The 23,742-nt window shown below is 34.5% G+C and overlaps 1 protein-coding gene across 12 annotated transcripts in view; it reads left to right on the top strand.

The window, feature by feature from the left end:
* Nlg1 (Neuroligin 1) overlaps positions 1 to 23,742 on the top strand; it is a 288,191-nt gene that overhangs the window by 69,762 nt on the left and 194,687 nt on the right. For all 12 annotated transcript variants that reach the window (XM_067782396.1, XM_067782442.1, XM_067782403.1 and 9 more), the window contains 2 exons: positions 14,662 to 14,793; positions 21,337 to 21,504. In XM_067782396.1, the coding sequence (XP_067638497.1) occupies positions 14,662 to 14,793; positions 21,337 to 21,504 (300 nt within the window). The remainder of the gene's footprint in view (positions 1 to 14,661; positions 14,794 to 21,336; positions 21,505 to 23,742) is intronic.

The raw sequence follows: 23,742 nt of genomic DNA on the forward strand, positions 1-23,742 counted from the left end.
TTTGTGGCACGATGGTCATAAAAACAAGGTAGAGAGCGCCGTGAGCGTAAGTTTCTATTTAAATTAGCTGATGCATTTGCATGATATTGACAGTTGTTTACTATTGTAATGACCAATAAAATTAGTTCTTTTAACAGAAAGTCACACAGGTTGATTAAGAGTCTGCCATTCTTACAGAATATGAATAACTTGAGGCCAACAGTTTTTTTCTGTTGGAATAACTATTAAAGTTTGTCCTCTTGACAAGAACTCTGTTGAAATAAACATAATGTGATCAAATACTGTTAGTTCAAAAACAGCAAACCTGTGTTTTTGAGTTAACTTACTTAATTTCTTTCGGTGTAGCTATTATTTATTTTTTTTTATCTAAATTTCATTATTTATTTAAAAAAAAAACTTTAAAATGCAAACAACTATTAACAGCTTGAATGAATCCATTTAAATTTCAAACTTTCTCACTTAAATATTTCACACTTGTCAATTAAACATCAAAAATGGTCAACTAAGTTTTCTTTGTAAAACTTTCTTTCAAGCGCAAAGAAATTGGCTATCTGCATATAAATTTAAACATACAATTAAATACAAATGTGCCATTCGAAAACAAAGTAAGTTCGACTCCCACTCCCGGGAGAAAAGGCTTTGAAGTGGTTTACAAAGTATAATCGAAACAGCTGTCGCCTTGTCCGTCCTGATGTCACGTTGTTTAAATTTTTCCCAAATTATTAAATAAATTATAAAATTAAAAAATTGCTTCAAATAAATGTTTTCACACATTTAAAAAAGCAATATGGGCAATCCCCGATTATTAAAATCACGTAAATTCTGTAGTTTACTAAATTTCTTGCATTATTCATTGTTTACTGTCGACAAGAGCGCACAGACAGAAACTTTTCCGATTTCGCTTAGAAATTGCTGAAAATAAATATAACTCTTGTACTTGCAAAGTGAATTTTCTTTCGTCCAAACAAAAACCTAATAATTTAGTTATACTTGCATACAAAAAGAGCATATATAATACCTATGCAAATGTATGTATGTATGCATTAGGGTGGTAAAACAAAATTAAAGCTTGTTCAGACACATTTCATTTAAGTTTTAATTTTTCGTTTAGGGTCCATTTTGATAATTTTATTCAATAGACATTTAAGGCATAAAACTGAAGGTTTTTATATTTAAGATATACACATTAGGGTGGTTTTTCTCCTAGGGTAAAAAAAGAAAATCAGAATTTTTTTGGGGGCACCCCCCTAAAATGTTTCATTTTGCTAGATTTTAAGATTGCAAAAATTTGAGCACAATTGAAAGATATTAACCCGTGCCACTGGGGCCACTGTAAAGCCTGGTTTAACGCCTCCAGTGCGTGTTTAGCACTAAAAAAAAGACCTAGACCTCATTGAAAATCTATTGAAATACGAAAGCATTGACAAAGAAATATCATAAAAAGGAATTTACAAAATGATAAATGACCTGTGGTATCTTAATCCTGTATTTAGTGCCATGGCATTGTTTGACCCGACAGTGCAAAACACCGTCATTATCTCGAATTCAGTATTACCTACGTATTTTTTATTGCATATAAAATATTAATAACAATATCGCCTTTAATTTGATGTATGACACGGGCAAATAGCTTTAGCCGTTCCAGAGATATGGGTCTCTGAAGTCGCCAAACTGCAAAAAAATCGACAAACTTTGAGGCTCACGTGGCACAGGTTAACATCTTCCAATTGTGCTCAAAACTTTGACAATCTCAAGATCTAACAAGATGAAACATTCTAGGCGGGTGCCATCAAAAAAAATCCGACATCGATTTTCTAAAGCCACCCTAGTATGCATGTATGTATAAAGAAATATTTGAAATGAAAACCTTTGTGAAAACTATGGACAATTAAAATTATATAAATATTTTAATGAAGCTAAAAAGCGCAGTGAAAGCCTTTTAAAATGATATCTTTTGTGAATATTTTCAAAGGATTTGAGTTTACTTAATGGAGTTTTAATTACATTCATGCAAATGTTTATTCATGCAATTTGCAATTGTTTACACAATTAATATTTTTTCATGTTATTTAAATCAAAGCTTATTTACACTTCAAAGTGACATGAGAACAATTGATTAAATAACTTAATAAATGAAATTCTTAAAAATTCAGGTGTATACCAGTGGCGTAGTGAGGTTTTCTTGCGTCCTCCCCCCTTATATTACCAAAATAATATAATTTTATATAAATCAGTTTTAAGTTGCTGAATGAACGTTGGCAGCTAGTAATTGATACTAAGATAGTCAGGAATATTTGAAGTGCCAATCGCAAATTTTGAAAAACAACTTCTACATACAAGATTATAAAAGTAAGTAACTCTAACAGAGTTTAAGGTTCAATTTCTTTTCTACTGCCAAGTAATATTTTGCAGTCACATATTTCGATAAAAGTTCTGTTCCATCGAAATCTGTATTATAAAATTCACTCAAGTTCTTACAATTTCTTTCTAAGTCGTTACTATCCTTGTTTAACAAATTTCCAACGTCTAAGAGAAATCCAGATCTAAAATTAAGGTCATTTAATCGTGTAAATCTTGTACCTTTTTCTTGTTGGATACGATCGAGAATACTTTTCATAACGTGACAAATTTAACATTCTGCGGAAAGACCAACATCTCTAACCGATTCTCCGGGAATTTCGCGGCACCCTCTTATACGTTTTACTACATCAGAAGAGACTTCGCTTTTCCTATTGCTTCTTCACAGATAGTCCCTCGAATTTCGAATAGTTCAGTCGCTAATGATTTAAGAGCACGATACGCTTCTCTAAAAATCATCCCCGGATCTTGTAATCTGAGCTGCACACGACTAATCCTCCTTAAAGGCCGCGGCACGATGATATATTTCATATAGATGCGTTTAACACAAGCTTATGCATTCCAATAACATCGCCACAATCAACCAAGATGTTGCATTTGTAAATATGGAGGACTTCAAACTTGGCAATTGAAGTTTATTACGCCTTGCCCATTCACATACAAAATTTCGCGAAGCACTGTTATAAATATTCTCCCTATACAACAAAAATACTTTCTAACATATTTTGTGTCGTATTCGATTGTTATATTGCAGTTTTTAATTGCGAAAAGTTTTAGAAAATTTACCAACCAATAGGAAAAATTATTTCACTTGCAAAGTGTGCCAACACCCTTAGCCAAAGCAAATCTCAAATTCTTCTTCTTATGATTTGCTTGCAACAAAATTTGGGAGTTGGCTACTTTTCAATATCAGATGGCGCCAGTGTCGCTCATTCTACCGTTCTCCATAAAAATACGTGCAATCTACTCATAATAAATAAGCTTGTGTTAAACTCATATATATGCAAAACTGCTTATGTGTCGGGGCTTTAAGATTTCATACCAGAAATGAATTAATGGTACGAAACTAAAATTTGGAATATTTTGCAACAGAACTATAGCTTCGCTTCTGAAGCCACTTGTGGTGTTAGTGTCATTTGCTAATTGTTCTAACTATTCTACTACATTCTCTAGCCCATCGAGGATAACGCCAACCGCTTGTATCCTGACCCTCCATCGTGTTTCAGAATCACGTTTGACAGTTTTTGTTAAAGCATTTTTTGGTAATTCCCAGTGTAACGTTGAATGTGAGAAAAAATGATATATGCTTTCAATTATTCCACAACCTGTCGCAAGTGCTCCGGATATATTCATGCATTTTTAAGTATAGAAAATTTTTTCCAGAAATCGGTTATAATAAAAACTCAAATTATCCAGCAAAACTTACACAGAAAGAATGGGTGACCGTTGCTCTACAATCTTCTGTTTTGTAACTTCTGCTTATTTCCTTAAAGGGGGTTGTCATCATTTCTGCGTGTGGTCCAAATGGCCATTGTCCTCAAATTTGGGTCGTCATACTAAATATTTCTTTCCTATACAATTTTAGTTCTGTTTTTTTTTTTGTGTTTGTTGTTCGATCAAATTCTTTTGGTAATCCTACATAAGTTCATAGAGTACTCGTACAAATTTTTTATCAATTCTTGCTTTTAATTTTTATTATGTGAGTAGTCAATGTATCGCGATTGTGTCAGTGATGTCTAACGATGCAATCGTCGCTAGTTCATCCGCTTTTTTATTGCCTTCTATATTCCTGTGAATAGGTACCCTCGTGAGAGTACTGGTCGCTGAGTTTACTGTATGGCGCAGCATCTTCTTACAGTTTTTTCGACGGCTTCAGAGGACGTAAGTGGTGAGTCCAACGCTGCTTAGATTCCTGAAAATATACATACCTCTCGACCGGTAACAGAGTCCTTTTACAGAAAGCAACAGGCCCTCTCTACTGCTAGTAGTTTTACTTGAAAGATACTAGCCGAGTTTGGAAGACGGATTGTTGCTATACGGAAAAGACCCCTGTACTAATACCCAAGTCGTTGGTTGGAGCCGTCAGTAAATAGTGTGATGATATTCTCCTTACATAACATGTCGGTTGACCAATCCATTTTCAAGGGAAAAGTTCGTGTCAAATTTCAATGTTGTCGAAAGATAATCTGTTATCGAATCTACAATGGGTAGTCTTCTAAGCATACCGCTATGGACATATTGCAGCTCGTTCCAGCTTCTAGACTCCCTGTTATTTTTAAACTAATAAAGTTTTTCCCTCTTTGGCAGAAATATTACTTTCGTGGTCGTCCAACTTTGTCGAATGTAGGCCAGGATGACAAACGCTCTGTACACCCTATCAAGCTAGAGGACCATTGGGTCGGCTAGCTTTTGTAGCACCACCGGGGTAACGTCATACAAGACATATCATTTAAATGAGAAAAAACAGTTGGCTGCCAAACTTATTTTATTCCTGTCTATTACTAAGTTTAGTAATCCCTCCGAGGGCGAGAACGGTAACAGAAAGATTTTTCCTCTGATGAATGACCGCATCCAAAGAAATTTGTGTTCATGAGTGAGTTCTCTCCTCTGCCAAGTTCGTCCATATCCTGTCCTCTCTTCAAAGTGGTCGTTGCAGCTTTCTATAGAAAGCATTTCGCTCAGTATCAAATATGTATCAAAATAAACAACACTTCCCTACTCCTAAAATTATTACTAATTCAATTACCTATGGCTTCAAACTCTACATAAATGCCACTTACTACAATATTCATTCTGCAAAGTAGAAGATATTGGGGGGGGGGAATTCGTTTGTAATTAATTCTATTTTTATATATTTTACATACTTCAACCACAAGTTCTTCGACTTCGAAAAGTTCTTTACTTTGACGTACTTAATTTTGTATTCCGTGTGGCTTGATGTTTTGATTCTTAAACTAAACTAAACTAAATTTCTGAGCCAGAACTTTTTCTTTCAATTTCATCACATGACTTTTGGTGTCTTATTCTTATCAAAAATTAGAAGAAAACTAGGCAAACGGCATGACAAATCCAGACTAAGACTCTCACCTTATCAAAAATTTTATAAAATTTTACAAACACTATTGAGAGAGCCAATATTCTTTAAATCTTCAGGTGGATTTAAGTTAACCAGAGATTAAATCCGCTCTTTTGGCCTCTTTAGCTGTCATGAGCAGTAAAATTTTATGAAAACAGCATTAGTGGCAGGGTAGCATAGACATTAACTTTAACAACAATTGAAATTTGCGCAAACTGGCTAGGGCTTAAACTCATTAAAATTATAGGCCGTAACTGTCTACGCCAAGTATCTCCAACCCCAGTTTTTTTGAGATTTTGGAGGCGTTTGGAAAATTGTTTACTTCGACTCGTCTTCTAAGGATTTTTTTTGTGACACAGTGTTATCTAGTTTTGCTATACGTTGAAATTCAGAGAATAGTTTTTTTATAGCACCTTCATTTTCCTACCTTTTCTCATCAATCATATGGTTGCATCTTCACTTTGACGTAAACCTTCCACCACCATTTGTATTTTTATATGCTGTTGAGAATATTGCTTTTGCAAATGTGCATACATATTGTGACAAATATTAGCAACACTAAGGGATACTATCTTCTCTAAGCCGATACTAAGCAGTTACTTGTATGTATATAAACAAATCAACCGTTATGTATACACATATGTACATAAAGGCAGAGAAGATATACTCACAAAAGTATGCAATAATCGGTGGAATTATTACTCACATACACACGCGCATATGGCTATGGGAGAGACTATAAACCACAAATTTACATGCATATATCTGAGATACTCACAAAAGTGTGCAATCATCGGTGGGAGTATTACTCATATATACAGCGCACACGGCTATGCGAGAGGCTAAAAACGTGCATCTGTAATTTATAGCTGGTTAACTTTTAGCTGGTAACCAAGTAGAAAATTCTAGCAGAAGAAACGTCTAGACATTTGGGCACAGAGTACAAAAGCAGCGAAAGTTGAGTAATCTGTAATCAGTATGATTTAAACACGCAAACAGTTGTTAAGTATTAGTGCTATTGTGAAGTATTCGTTACAATTCGTTACAATATATATATTTTATTTACTAAGCGTACACACATGCATACACTCAGAAAAAAACTCACCTCAAAAGAGGAAACCATTTTATAAAAATACTTCCTAAAATTGAGGAAAATTTCAAAGCAATGAGCAAAATTTTTAAATTTTTATAAAACACTGATTTTTAAGATCGCGGGTTCGAATCGAGCTCATGTTCTAACAATAATTATTTTATCATTATTATTGTTATAATACATTTCTTTCTTAACAACAAAAATTGTTAATAAGACCCAGAGTACGGGAAAAAGTGTCAATAAATATGACATTATGGCATCATTGCTATGAAACAAGTCCAATTTTCACATCGTTTCTGCAACAGATGTCGCAGCGCTGTGAAAATCAATTGGTAATAAAATAATTAAAAATAATATTTAAGTTAAAGGTTTTATTGAAAACAATACTTACATGAAGTAATAATAATACTAAAAGCTAGAAAATAATTAGTTAGGTCCTAGGTACTAGTCATCACACCCCACATCTATCTAGGGCGTTGATCAGACAATTAATTAAAAGCATTGGGAGTGTGAAATTTCTAAAAATGTGAGGCGTAGTATAACCTTATTAGGGTTCGGTTGGTCTTATATATGACTATGAATAGAAATTTGACGCGCCCAACGCTTTTATTTAATTGTCTGATCAACGCCCTAGATTGATGTGGGGTGTGATGACTAGTACCTAGGACCTAACTAATTATTTTCTAGCTTTTAGTATTATTATTACTTCATGCAAATATTGTTTTCACTAAAACCGTTTAACTTAACAATTTTTTTAATTATTTTATTTTCAAGTTTTTAGTCTCTATTTAATTGTCTATTATTTCTCATTCTGTCTAGCTCATTTAGTGACTCATTATTACAAGGAATTTTTCCTGACAATTTGCTACAATCTCAGTCCTCAATATATAATCCTTCTAAAGACCTTAGTCGACTCAGCGCCACGTATGCTTGTCCTTCCTCGAACTCCAAAATATATTGATGTCACTTCTACCGGACTGTACGTAATATTTGTTCCAAATACGAGCCAAATCGGACATCATAGGTGGCTTTCTATACATGTATGCATTAGATGTTTCAAATATGGATCAAATCGGACCACAAACACGATTTTTTTGAATATTTTTTTGAAATTTTTTTTATAGATCGCTTTCTATTCTTGTATGTATTATGTGTTCCAAATATGAACCAAAACGGCCCACAAATACGATTTTTTGAAATATTTCGATCCATGCGCCACATATCGCAGTTTTTTTATACTCAGTTGAGCAGAGCTCACAGAGTATATTAAGTTTGATTGGATAACGGTTGGTTGTACATATATAAAGGAATCGAGATAGATATAGACTTCCATATATCAAAATAATCAGGATCGAAAAAAAATTTGATTGAGCCATGTCCGTCCGTCCGTTAACACGATAACTTGAGTAAATTTGAGATATCTTGATGAAATTTGGTATGTAGATTCCTGGGCACTCATCTCAGATCGCTATTTAAAATGAACGATATCGGACTATAACCACGCCCACTTTTTCGATATCGAAAATTTCGAAAAACCGAAAAAATGCGATAATTCATTGCCAAAGGCGGTTAAAGCGATGAAACTTGGCAAATTGGTTGACGTTATGACACGGAATAGAAAATTAGTAAGATTTTGGACAATGGGCGTGGCACCGCCCACTTTTACAAGAAGGTAATATAAAAGTTTTGCAAGCTGTAATTTGGCAGTCGTTGAAGATATCATGATGAAATTTGGCAGGAACGCTACTACTATTACTGTATATGCGCTAAATAAAAATTAGCAAAATTGGATGAAGAACACGCCCACTTTTTAAAAAATTTTTTTTTTTAAATTCAAATTTTAACAAAAAATTTAATATCTTTACTGTATATAAGTAAATTAGGTCAAAATTCAACTCCTGTAATGATATGATGCAACAAAATACAAAAATAAAAGAAAATTTCAAAATGGGCGTGGCTCCGCCCAGTTTCATTTAGTTTGTCTAGAATACTTTTAATGCCATAATTCGAACAAAAATTTACCAATCCTTCTCAAATTTGGTAGGGACATAGATTCTATGACGGTAACTGTTCTCTGTGAAAATGGGCGAAATCGGTGGAAGCCACGCCCAGTTTTTATACACAGTCCACCGTCTGCCCTTCCGCTCGGCCGTTAACACAATAACTTGAGCAAACAACTATATATCTTTACTAAACTTAGCCCACCTACTTATCTGAACTCACTTTATCTTGGTATAAAAAATGGCCGAAATCCGACCATAACCACGCCCACTTTATCGATATCGAAAATTACGAAAAATGAAAAAAATGCCATAATTCTATACCAAATACGAAAAAAGGGATGAAACATGGTAACTGGATTGGTTTATTGACGCAAAATATAACTTTGGAAAAAACTTTGTAAAATGGGTGTGACACCTACCATATTAAGTAGAAGAAAATGAAAAAGTTCTACAAGGCGAAATCAACAGCCCTTGGAATCTTGGCAGGAATACTGTTAGTGGTATTGCATATATAAATAAATTAGCAGTACCCGACAGATGATTTTCTGGATCACATGGTCCACATTTTGGTCGATATCGCGAGAACAACTTCACATATACATCTAAGGGCCACTCGCTTTTAAAACCCTCATTAATACCTTTAATTTGATATCCATATCGTACAAACACATTCTAGAGTCACCCCTGGCCCACCCTAATGGTGATATCTCGAAAAGGCGTCCACCTATAGACCTAATGCCCACTCCCTCTTAAAATGCTCAGTAACACCTTTCGTTTGATACCCATATCGTACATACATTCTAGAGTCACCTCTGGCCCACCCTAATGGCGATATCTCGAAAAGGCGTCCACCTATAGACCTAATGTCCACTCCCTCTTAAAATGCTCAGTAACACCTTTCGTTTGATACCCATATCGTACAAACATTATAGAGTCACCCCTGGCCCACACTAATGGCGATATCTCGAAAAGACGTCCACCAATAGACCTAATGCCCACTCCCTCTTAAAATGCTCAGTAACACCTTTCGTTTGATACCCATATCGTACAAACATTATAGAGTCACCCCTGGCCCACCCTAATGGCGACATTTCGAAAAGGAGTCCACCTATAGACCTATTGCCCACTCCCTCTTAAAATGCTCAGTAACACTTTTCGTTTGATACCCATATCGTACAAACAAATTCTAGAGTCAGCCCTGGTCCACCTTTATGGCGATATCCCTAAATGGCGTCCATCCATAGAACTATGGCCTACTCTCTCTTAAAATACTCTTTAATACCTTCCATTTGATACACATGTCATACAACCACATTCCAGGGTTCCCTAGGTTCATTTTCCTACATGGTGATTTTCCTTATTTTGTCTCCATAGCTCTCAACTGAGTATGTAATGTTCGGTTGCACCCGAACTTAGCCTTCCCTACTTGTTTTTCTTATTATTGCATTGTCATCGGGTTCTGAACTATATTCCAAGTTTCAAGGTTGTAGCTTATCGGGAAGTTAATTAAATTTCAATTACAAAATTCGGTCACAACGGCCGTGCAGCGGCCTGTCAAGTCAAGCTAAGTGAAACTGTTTAAAAAACAGGATAGAAGTAGAAATAATGAAGACAAACAAACAACCGCGATGATAGCTGAATGGTTATAGCAGCGGCGCCTAAACGTTGCCGTTGAAGGAATTTAGCAGTTCCCGGATCTATGGATCCCCCCGGATAATGGATCTAAACAACAAGCTTTGAAAGTTGTCTAAATTTTTTCTTTCTTTTATTCTAATTTAAAATTGTTTCTTTAAGAAAAAATGCACTCGTCTCATAAAAATAATAATGATACAATAATTATTGTAAAACCTTGAGGTCGATTCGAATCCGCGATCTCCGTTTTCGTTTTCCTTCAATTTTATAAATCAAGAATACTTGATTGAATATTTCTTGTACCAGTTGGCAAAGTGGGTTTGAAGATGGGTTTGATGGTGAATGAGGATAAAACAAAGTACCTGCTGTCATCGAGCAAAGAGTCAGCGCATATGCGCCTTGGCAACCACGCTACTGTTGGCATCTATAATTTCTAAATAGTAAAAGACTTGGTTTATTTGGGAACCAGCATCAATACTAGCAAAAACGTCAGCACTGAAATCTAGCGAAGAATCAATCTTGCCAACAAATGCTACTTTGGACTAGGTAGGCAATTGAAAAGTAAAGTCATCTATCGGCGAACGAAATATACATACTCTACAAGTCACTTATCGTACCCGTCCTGATATATGGGACAGAAGCATGGACCATAACAACAGCAGATGAAGCGGCTTTGGTAGTGTTCGAGAGAAAAGTTCTTCGAAAGATTTATGGTCCTCTACGCGTTGGCGATGGCGAGTACCGAACAAGATTTAATGATGGGCTGTACGAGCTATAAGCAGACATCAACATAGTCCAGCGAATTAAAATGCAGCTGCTGCGCAGACTAGGCCATGTTATGCGAATGAAAGATGATGCTCCGGCCAAGAAAGTGTTTTTATCGGAGCTCGCCTATGGAAGCAGAGGTAGAGGGCGGCCCCACTCCTTTGGAAGGACCAGGTGGAAAACGATTTAAATTCCCTTGGTGTGACCGATTGGCGCCGGTTGGCGGAGCGAAGGAGCGACTAGCGCACCTTGTTGGACGGCCATAACCGTTTAGACGGTTAAGCGCCAATTAAGTAAGTAAGTATGTTGGCACAGTGTATAAGAGCACTGAACTACAAAGTTGAGATTTCGACTAGAGTCGCACGGCCGAGACGGTTTAATTAATTTTAATTAAATTTTTAAATTTTTTTATACATTTATCGCAATTTTTAAAAAAATTATTCCTATAACCAAACAAAAAATCATTTTCTGGAAATTAATTTCCAGATATAGGGATGGAATTCTATGTGGAAAAACCATATCCTAATTTTCCTTATTTTGATAGCTCGCTTTTGTGAATTTTTTCTTTTTTTTTTTTATTGTACGTTGACTTCAAAGTTTGTCAACAAATCAACAATCAATGCTTCTTCTTTTTGTTGAAAAATTTTCCACTGCAATCTCTCACTTTCATAGGTCAACCCCTCTACTCCGGCATTCTTCACATACCTCTATCACATATTTATTTCTTTTTTGACCTTTTACCTATGGTTTTTCTTAGCACGCAAAACTTTATGCTCAGAGTAATTTTCGTTAGTTGCAATTTTGTCATTTTAAATTTTTGCGGATTCAAATGCGAAAGTATATGAATTATGGCAATTTTAAATTAATCATGATTTAAAATTTTTTGTTCATTTAACTTTTACGAAGCGCTAAAAGAGAGGATAATGCCCCTGCAAAATATGAAAATTCTTCAACGGAATTTGATATACTGCTTCAAAAATTTTAAAATTTCCTAAAATTAAAAATAGGCGGTGCCAAGCCTGTTTTTCAAAATTTTATAACTTTGTTCACATGGTTCAATTATATGGTTGGCTCATCTCATCAGCTAAATTTATTTATTTCATTGCATGGCCGATGGGATTGTCAAAAGGAGATGGCAAACTCAAAATGAAACCAACACATTGGCAACATTTTCTTGCACATACAAAAACTGCTAAGTTTTATGTTTCCATTCCATACCATTCGCACCACTTGAACAGACATATTTTGTTGCTTTACAGATGAGCCACCCATATATAGTTGAACGATGTTTTTTGCACAAATCAAGCCACTCACTAAATTTAATCATTTTATCAGTCTTTGGGAATGATTTGTCGCATTTTCCGGTTTTCGAAATTTTCGATATCGAAAAAGTGGGCGTGGTGTCACGTCACCCGGTTTGGTCTATTTTTTAAATCAATCTACTCTGATCTGATCCCTAATATCTGGAGCTTTGATCTGGCACGCGCAAGACAGAACGCTCCTTCCTGCAGCTCGAAATTTCTACACTTCTTGATACTGACAAGTTAGTAACCCCATTGGTGAGCCTTAAGTCTTCTCTTCTCACAGATATGAGCCACTTTGTGAATCTAATATCGTAGGCTTTATACATGATCTTGAAAATTTTACAGCCCGCGCTTTTGTCCACGCCTATCCTACTTGATGGAGCATATGCAACTCATGTTCCTTTTTGATTTTTCCCAAGCGCAATGTGACGTTTATCGTCGATTTATCAAGTGTTGCACCCTCCTTTGCCAACTCGTCGGCTTTTTCGTTACCTTCTAAACCTTTATTTTCAGGAATTCAGTATAGATATATGGTTCGGATGAGCAACGTTTTTTCAATGCTTCTTTGCATTCCAGAACACTTTTTGATGAAATACTGTCCAAGATTATTCCCTTAATTGCCGCCGTTCTGTCAATGTAATGACGCGACTGCAGCTTAAGCAAGCTTTCTCCAGATTTGCTGCTGCTTTTTACACGGTGAAAATTTCAGCCTGAGAGACGATTCAGTAATCTGGCAGGATCTACTTGTTTCTGGATCGACACAGTAAACAGCAGACCTGACCCCTTCCATTAACTTGGAGACATACGTACACACGTGTATGCTCTGACATTTCTTCCAAATGGCACCAACCACCCGCCTTAGTTGTGGACCCAAGATCTCATTCGATACTCAAGCACAGGATCATATATTCCGTTTTCCTGATATTAGGTGTCGCTATACTGCTATGGCCACAAGGCCTGCACTGAACATGCCCCGAGTCCCGTTAGGTCTGCAGGCGGAATGTGCAGATTTGTGCGTCGGAGCAGTTTTTAGGGCTCCCGTGATACTCTGCATGCAAATTTTATACAGAACCAAAATATTTGCTCAAGTCATATATTAAGCAAAATCTTTTTCGGTGCTGATAATTTTGATATCGGGAATTCTATATCTATTTTGATTCTAATATTTCATTAAAAACTTCCTTAATCCTATTGATGTTGATATACATATTACAAATTGAGAACTCCTATCAACGTAATTACCTTAACGATCATACGATTTACAAAATTATCCTCCTCAAATTTGAAGACAGTAGTTAATTTGGAGTACAAAACCAATCTAATTGGATTTTTTTATATATAGACGTGAAAGGAAACGGAATTTTATAAAAATGGCCTACCAAACCGAAGATCGCGGGTTCATGCCCCGAGAAAAGCAACATTAAAATTTTAGAAACAAGTTTTTCAATGAAAAGAAAATTTTGCTAAGTGGGGTCGCTCGGCGGCGGTGTTTGGCAAGCACTCCGAGTGTATTTCTGCCATAAAAAGCTCTCAGTTAAAACTCATCTGCCTTGCAGATGCCGCTCGGAGTCGGCATGAAACAAGTAGGTCCCGTCCCGCCAATTACTAGGATAAATTAAAAGGAGAACGATGCAAATAGGAAGAGAAGATCGGCCTAAAATATCTTCGGAGGTTATCGCGTCTTACATTTATTATTATTTTTAATGAAATCTTTAAGGCCATACCGCCCTCCCACCCTTAGATCCATGAGAAACTTGGGCTAGCCAGAGCCTCGTCTGTTAAAGAAACAGGATTCACCACGGATAGGTGAGGTTGACAATTGGTTGGAGAAGCTATATATTGCGCTGGCAACTCCTTGAAAGTGTTGCGTTACACAACCCCTTGAATCTATTTGGTATTTTAGTCGCCTTTTCCGACAGGTATACCTGCTGCGGGTATATTCTGAGTCCCCTAACCCGCTGGTAAAAGATTGTATCTGATTTGCATTTATGCACAAACTAAATAACAAAATAAAAATTTAAGTCTTTAAACGAATTGTTCTCTTCTCTTCCCCTTTTATTTTTTTGGAGAAACCCTATTATATAGTTTAATGTTTTTTTACTGATTTAATTGAAAGTTGTTTATGAACATATCAACTTAAAATCTTGGTATAAGTCCGGAAGGTAGAGACATCATAGCTGAAACATAAAAGTAGTGGTTTTTGGCCATATCCGAAGAACATATCCAACAGAACCATAGACATCACTCTTTTTATTGGTAGCTCATATCAAAAAGACATAAAGTTTAAGCTCTGATACCGATTACTGTATGTAAATCTAAATTGGCAACTGGCTCTTAGCCTGTTTGTGCGATAAATTACAAATGTATTTGCTTTTACTCGAAACTTTTATAAATAAATGTAAAACCAATTTATCATTTGTTTATTTACAGATATCAGGACATATTAAAGATACCAACGTCATTTTCACAATTTTCAACTTCATTAGGTCCAATTGTCGATGGTCATGTTATACCACATCAGCCATACAAAGTTATGGGACAATACACAGAACATTTCAGCCGGTTTGTGACATTATTATTTTGTTTTTTTCAATAGTCAAATTTTATTTTAGTTTTATTGTTAAATTGCATATCATTGTTGCATATACGTATCTACATATTTATGCATGTTTACATAGGATTGGATTGTTGCTAACAAAAAGAGGTACATATATTACAAAGCATTTTGTGTATGTAGATTTTAAATTTCCCAAAGTAAGAATTGATTTATTTTCATTGATGTTACTCTTACTTGTAGTTAATTGATTACAAGCCTATGCACAATAAAAACATCTAAGGAAGTGTATTTTTGAGTGAAACAAAACTATACATACCCAACTGTAGCCTCACACATATTTCTCTCAGTGTTTGTTGTAACGAATTTTAGAAAATTCTTAAAAATCTGCGCTTTTGCTATCATTGGAACTACTGAACTGTTAACTAAATAAATGCAAATATTCTGTACAACAAAATGTTCTTTATTTACTACACTACTATGGTGGTAATACTTCGCACTTAAATCACTAGTGTGTTTCCCTTGCACTGTTTTAAAATCAAATGGATTCACTATTTCTTAGCTTGCGCTTCTTTTATGTTCTCAGCTTTTCGTTCGCTTGTTGCTCCCAGGGTGCAGACTTTTCCCGAACAGACTTCTCGAATATTTACTTATTTATTTCTTATACATATCTCACTATCTGTATAGTATATCTAAAGTTAAGGTTTAAGCCCATATGCGCTCTTTATTGTTATATTCATCTCTGCATCTCATATCAACTTTTGCTTTGTATGTATGTATGTATGTATGTATCCCTCTTATATGCGTTATATATCTTTTCACCTCATATTCAACATTGTTCTCTTTCTTCATGTGTGCATATGGCTGACTGAAACGCCCTCTTTTTTGCTGTGTGTCGATTTGTATGGAAGAAAGTTAACCGATATCGCGCCATCGATTTTTCGAAGGGATTTGGGCTAGGGAAAAAAGTACGCATGCACAAAAAATAATTTTCGAGCCTGCGAAATTTTTTTTGGTTTTTGATTTTTAAGTTTTTTTTTCATGACCCACTAAAAAAATGTTCATGAATACTACGGCGGGTCCAATTTTATGGGAAAAAACTTTAGGTGCACATCCAGTTTCTGAATCTATGGGTCATACTGAGTTATATTGTCCATGGGAACATATGTCTGAAATGAATTTCGAGCCTCCCTAATTTTGTTCGAAAATTTTATATTCCAATCCGAATCCGAACTTGACATTTATTTTCATGTATTTTATTTGTAGGATGTGTATTTTATTTATATTAGGGAGGCTCGAAATTCATTTGAGACCTATGGTCCCATGGACAATATTACTCAGTACGATCCATAGATTCAGAAACTGGATGTGCACCTGAAGTTTTTTTTCCCCATACAATTTAACCCGCCCTAATGTATACCCTGTCCGACCCAATAATGTCCGCTAAAAAATATTTTTTTTTACAAAAAACTGTTATCGACGACGTTTTTAGCGGACATTTTTGGGTCGGACAGGGTATACATATGAAACATTTTGTTGTGAGTCATGAAAAAAACCTTAAAAATGAAAAACCCAAAAAAAAAAAAAAAAAATTTCGCAGGCTAGAAATTTTTTTTTGGATATGCGTAGTGGAACTTTAATTCCTGAGCCCAAATCATATCGAAAAATCGATGTCGACCCAGTCTAGTGTACATGCATGTTTCTGTTTTCTATTCCATCTGCTTGCCTTGTTGTTATTGTTGTCCAGCATTCATTACTAGCGGCATAGTGACGTATCGAAACTGCTTATATTCGCCACGCTATCCATATGCTGCGCCTGCTTTTTCGTTTGGGCATAAACTGTTTACTTATTATATACATACATCGAGATAGTTGTAGTGACTTTCATTCCTGTGTCAATATATTCGGGTTCTGAACCTGCATAAGAATCAACGCATATTTTGACTTCAACACACTTGGAATCCGTATCTTAGATCACACGAGACATTATGGGAACCGCGCCGAATATATATATATATATATTTTTTTTTTTTAATCAAGTTTTTATAAGAGCTTAGCTAAAAATAGTAGACCATAATCACATGCACGAAAGCCATTTGCTGCTTGGATTCCCTGTCATTAATTAACCCCATATGTAAATCCAAATAAGCAAATTGGATCATACGATGCCGTTATAATAGGTAGACGCTTGCCTCACATATTCGAAATCTAAGTACGGTAGTCAAAACATAATTTTTCTGCTAATAACTATTAAATTTTCAATCATATTAACCCTAAACATAATTTAAATGCATCATTGTATTCCTCAAGTATGCATACGATGAGGTAGGTTTATCGTGGTCATCTTAAATCGTTATCAATATAGTCCGACTTGTATCTTAATAGTGTTTGTTACCAAAGCTTGTCGTTCGAGCAATAGTAACGAACAATAGCAATGTCGACAGCTCAATATAATGCTCAATAGCAGCAGCAATGTTGACAGATGAAGCAGCAAATAGCTAAACAGGGCAAATCCCTCTTTCTCTTATGCATGCTTTCAAGTGTCTAATTAGATATGGAAATGTCCTAGGCGGTGGAAATTGTCCCCCGTGCATTGCCCTGCTGTATTTATGAACAGGATGTAAATTTCCATTTTGGAACTAGTTATTTCATTGCCAGTTTTTCGATAGTCCACAACTAGTTAAAGATCTTTTCGCTTATTTGTACCATTTCTATAGTTTCGAGCTAGTGTAAAAACCTAAGATTTAGATTAACTAGTTATTTTGACGGTACTATTTCTTTGTTTACGAACCAGACCGAAACTCTACATGTTGGTTCTAATGCGGTTTTATCTTCGTCTTTGCTAGTTTTGAAGCACTAAACCTATTTTTCGATGCAATGATTTGGCATCACCAAAATTGCTCTCTGGCGGACTTCAATTGGAGGATATGAATTGACTCAAAAATAAGTTTCTTACCTTGTCTATTATGTACTAGATATATTGAATCTATCGGAAAGTAATTTCTTTGGTAGAGTCCTTTTCCTACCAATAGGTTTACCTATATGCTATGGAGTAAACGCATGTTCAAAGCCATAGCTCCTTATAGCTTGTAGCAGTTTTTTTTTTTTTTTTTGTATATAGCATATTTATCATTTTTATAATTAGTGACTCTGCCGTAAGTAATAAATTCTAGACAACAACAGCAAGGCAAGTGGATGAAAAAGAAAACAGCCACAAATCATACATATAAAAAGCAATAAAGAGCGAATATTACTCAGACACTTCTATATAAAAAGGAACAATGAATATGAGGTAACGGAGTATGAGAGAAATAATTAAGAAATCAATCGAGAAGGTTGTTTGCGACAGTTCTACACCCTGGGAGGAATAGGTGAACGAGGCAGCTGAGAGCATACAAGCAGCGCAAGCGAAGAAATAGTAAATAAGTTTAAAACAGTATACTTCAGCTTTCGTATTATTTAATTTCGTGACCTATCTCTTTAAACTTCTAATTAAGGTTTGTATAATTCTCCACAGTTGTTTATATTATTTTCCGATTCATTCGATCGAGGACTTGCTTGTAGAATGTTTTTTTTTTTTAAGCTATTGCATAGATTTTATCGCGGGCTTGGCGACTAAATCAAAAAAAAAAAAACCGTAACGGATATTTTGCAAAAAAGGTTCGAAAAAGTTCGGTGTTAGCAACAGGCCAAATACATAAAATTGGATCTCTATCATAAAGTTAAAGTTAAAGTTAAATTAAAAGTTAAAGTTAAAGTTAAAGTTAAAGTTAAAGTCAAAGTTAAAGTTAAAGTTAAGATTAAAGTTAAAGTTAAAGTTAAAGCTAAATTTAAAGCTAAAGTTAAAGTCAAACTTAAAGTTAAAGTTAAGGTTAAAGTTAAAGTTAAAGTTAAAGTGAATCTTACAGTTAAAGTGAAAGTTAAAGTTAAAGTTAAAGTGGAAGTGAAAGTTAAAGTTAAAGTTAAAGTTAAAGTTAAAGTTAAAGTTAAAGTTAAGATTAAAGTTAAAGTTAAAGCTAAATTTAAAGCTAAAGTTAAAGTCAAACTTAAAGTTAAAGTTAAGGTTAAAGTTAAAGTTAAAGTGAATCTTACAGTTAAAGTGAAAGTTAAAGTTAAAGTTAAAGTGGAAGTGAAAGTTAAAGTTAAAGTTAAAGTTAAAGTTAAAGTTAAAGTTAAAGTTAAAGTTAAAGTTAAAGTTAAAGTTAAAGTTAAAGTTAAGGTTAAAGATAAAGTTAAAGTGGAAGTTAAAGTAAAAGTTAAAGATAAAGTGAATGTTAAAGTTAAAGTTAAAAATGAAGTTAAAATTAAAGTGAAAGTTAAAGTTAAAGATAAAGTTAAAGTTAAAGTTTAAGATAAAACTTGAATTAATATCAAAGAAAATAAAATGTTCCATAAATATTATAATTGCATAAGTTGATAACATGCAATAGCTTTACCGCGGCAGTCCCCAAGTGTCACACGTCCTTTTTTAATTTTTAACACTTAGTTCGTGTTAAAGCTTACTGTCGTATTTAAGTGAGATGCCTGAAAATTACACATTGTTAAATAAGAAGCTTCATTATATGCAAAAAAAAAAAAACCGTATGTTTATAAACATATCAGAATTTTCATATATCACATACAGGGCCGCCGAGAGAAAATCCGGGCCCGGGGGCCCCCATACTAAAATGAACAAATTTTTAAAATCAAAATTACCAAACATATTTATATGCATTTGTATATATGTACATGTATAGTTAAGCGTGTACATGCATACATGTATATTATATTACATGTATAATATATAGTTACGAACTTTAATTTATCTACACATTCATACAGATCAACATATGAGTAAATATGTTTACATAGAAATATACATATTCTTCATTTTTGTAGAAAATAAATTATTATATTGATTGCGAAAAAATATTACATTTTTTAAAATTCGTGAATAGAGGTGTGAAAACTTATGAAAAAAATAAGTACAGTTTATTCCTTATAGAGTCTTATTTAAATATTGCATTAATTGTATGAAATAAATTTCGTTAAATTGCAATACAAATATTTTTTTGGTAGTAATTTGGTATATTAAAAGAGTTTAGTTAACATAAGTGGGCCTTAACAGCTGCGAAATTATCCATGATAGTATCAAAATCCAACTGTCTCGCTGTCGGTGCTTCAATACAGAGCATGCCAAGTCCTGTAAAGCGTTCTTGAGTTAAACAAGATGGATGGAAATTCTTTATCCTTGCAAGAACACTGAAGGGATTGTTCAGCAGTTACTGTTACAGTAACTACAGGTATGGTGAAAAAATACGTATGTTAGGAAAAATTGTAACTGGATATAGAGCACAGATAACATTCAACAATTCAAATAGTGACAGATTTTTCGTTAAAATTTGCTGAGTAAATGTGCTTCAGGTGGAATCATTTTCATCTCCTAAACTCTCGGAAACGTCTGAATTGTATTTGCTGACAAATTGAACAGCATTTTCTGGTATTGAAACCTCATCCATGCATCCAAATTGCCACAAAAAAGGAAAAGGTGTTCTTCAAATTTTCATGACAGCAAATCGTTCAGTAATACCTGCAATAACGAATCAATTATGACCAAAAAGGTGTTGTTTGCGAAATCAGCCTTGTGATCGTCGTTGATCGCCTCGTACTCTTCACATTCATAGAAATGTCTTTTGCGATTCCTTTTCCGAACGTCAGGGAACTTTGGTTAGATTCCCAATCCAGTGGCGACTGTTTTTGTATTCGCATAAAATGTTTTCCCATAGAGTTTTGATCAGCTTTGAATCAGAGATCAAAGTTTCTAAGTTTATAACTTCGATATCGATGGTAGTATCCCTGGCTTGCAGAATAATGTTTCTTTTATTAATAACTGTCAAAATTTTAAGCCAAATGGAGGAAAACAAAATACATCCAAACTTGCTGATGTATTGAAGAACGCCATTAACATCACCATATGTTTTCCGCTGTCAAATTTAGCCGAAGTAACTGTTTAGTGCCTGTTTCAAACCTTGGCTATGATTTGCAAAAGGCTTAACTGCTTCAACTTATAAAATTTGTTGAAATTTAAAACGATTGCTATCTTCTTGCTTTAGTGCCTGTTTTCAAACCTTGGCTATGATTTGCAAAAGGCTTAACTGCTTCAACTTATAAAATTTGTTGAAATTTAAAATGATTGCTATCTTCGAAAGGTGATTAAAGGTATGGTTTGTTTATTTTCTGTAAGCAAAAAGCTTGGATAGCATTCTGAGATTCCCGGGCCCCTCCAAAGCCCGGGCACGGGGTAAATGACCCCCTCAGTCCCTCCCCCCCCTCTCGTCGGGGATCATATAAATTGTTCTTTATTTGTATCAATACACTTACAACCTTTTTTTCTTGTTTTGCATCTTGTATGTAAATTACTAATATCTGGTTTATTTATTGTTTGAATTACTTACAATATATTATAGCATATAAAAACCACTCATACATGAATATATTTTTATATATTATGGCATATAAAAACTTTGGTTAATATATTCATTGCCTTACAATTGGTAATATTTTCATTTCAGCTATGATTTATTATTTGGCATTACGGAGTCTGAATCGTATCATTCGTTAGGCGCTTTAGCACTCGACGAAGGCTTACGTGAAAATGAACGCGATAATTTATTACGCTTCTATATGCAGACAAGATTTGATGTTCGACCCGATTTAGCATTGGCTGCAACACTAAAGAAGTAAGTAAAAGAAAAAGTTTTTACAATTTATGATGGTTTAACACAATTAAAACAAAAAAACGACGAAAAGTAGCTAAACAAATTATATAAAATTCTATAAACGATGGAAAATCAAAGTTCTTTCTTAATTCTGTTTCAAGGTTAGTGAAAAATTACAAATATATAATAACATTGGGTATAGGACTCGATTTTTATCTATTGAATCACTAATATATGTTATGATAAGGGCCAAGTTGAAAAAATTTAAGTTGATAAATTTTCTAGGCACAAGACAGCCTAAGTTTATATTCAGGTGATCGAAAAGTTTGTATAAAACGCTTTAAATTTCAAATATAAAAGTCAATTTCATAGCACGTTCAAGTGACCTTACTTGAGGTTGCCAAGCCTTCAGGTAATACAAATTTTGTTAAAAAAATATCGCGTATTTTCTAATCAAATTAATGATAATTAGGTACTTGAACCCTTAAACAGGTTTTTTTTTGATTAAACACATTTGAATTTAGTTAAGACTATATTAAGATAGAGCTACTTTCTAACACTACTACCTTCAGCCCATCCAAGTCACCAGAATTGGAAAAGGTAGATCCCTGTCTGTTAACGCAGGGAATAAGCCATATAGCCTTATTCTTATCTTACCTTTATAAAGCTGTCTTACTGCTTGACTATATTCCAAATAGGTGGTCGAAGCTTAAGGTAGTATTCGTATTGAAACTGGTGAGTACCCGAGCTACTGCCCTTGTCGTATCGATCAAATAAACTCAGTTTGTTTCTCCAAAAGAGTACGATAACAATTTTGGTTCAGCATATTTGGGAAGTCAACCCAAACAAACTCCTTCTGTGTAGAAATCTATCAGGCAGCAAAATTCACGAAGGCGGCTGTTCATAGCCCCACTGAAAAATTTTAAAAAGCTTTGGGGTCTAAAAATCTAGTCTTCTGCGCTTTAATTAATTTATATTTCAGGGGTTTTCGATAGCATTACACATCAAGATAATGAACAATGTATTATTGGCAAGAATATAAGCTCAATGACAATTCGCTGACTGCCATCCATGCTAAATAGAAGAAAAATCGATCCTGACAACCGAGTTATTTTTGTACACTAGGGTATGCACTCAAGGTTGTGATCTCTCTGCTCACTTGTGAAGGCACAGATGACCTCTTCATCAGTGAATCACAGGAATACATGAGGAAATAATATCCAATTGTATGCAACAAGCCATGCGCATCATATAAAGGCTATACCAAAGGATTTTCTTTCAAAGCAACAAGAAAGTTCATGTGAAATCCGTTATTGCAACTAAGTGATGCAATTGCCCCTACCCTCAGAATTTCAGTGAATTTTAAGTTTCCATTGTGGTCAGAACTCTTTTGGAAACAAGGAAACCATATGACAAGAGGTTTGAATCACGGATGGATCAAAATTGTATGTTGGCAAAACAGAAGCTGGCATCTATGGGCCTTACTTAATCAAATTGATACCAACGCGATGCTATCCCACAATTTTTTAGGCAGAAATCTGTGAAATAGGAGTTTGCGGTAAAGAATATCTATTGTGAAGCTTATAATCGAAGAATGTCCTAATTGTGTTAGACAGCCAGGCAGCCTTAATTGCCTTGCTGTCTTACGCAATTTCTTCTAAGCCGGGCGTCAGGGACATGAAAGTAATGAACATGCAGAATACCTAGCTATGCAGGGTGCTATAGCTGCATTCTATGGTCCAAGGCCGTTTTTTGGACTCACGAGGGTAAACACAAAGGAAATGATATGCAACGGGGAAGCAAAGCAGTTAAGCAACACCCGATTAAATACCTAGGGCAAATGAGAGGTGAGAGTTTTTCGCCTTTTTCGTAGTTACTTTAAAAATTCGGCGACAAATCTCAAATATATCTATTCGCAAAGTAGTAAAGTATAATGGGTGACAAGTTTGAAAAAAAGTTAACATTTATCCAGTCTAGTAATCAAGCTGAAAGCAGAAAAACTGATTCATATTCTAAGAAACATTTTTTTTACATTATTTTCCGTATAGACATATTTCTCTTCTAAGAAGAAAAAGGTCAACCCGTTACTTCTATATTAAGATTTTTGAATTTTTTTCTTATGAAATAAATGGAGAATCCATTCCCAAACAAATGATATTGCCACTTTCGGTTCGTTGAATTACTTCAAAATGTGTCTCATAAGTCAACTAAATGCATTTTAGTATTTTCGTAATAAATTCAAGTAAGATATGTAAATGC

The sequence above is a fragment of the Eurosta solidaginis genome, chromosome 1 (genome assembly GCF_040869045.1).
Source record: "Eurosta solidaginis isolate ZX-2024a chromosome 1, ASM4086904v1, whole genome shotgun sequence".
NCBI lineage: Eukaryota > Metazoa > Arthropoda > Insecta > Diptera > Tephritidae > Eurosta > Eurosta solidaginis.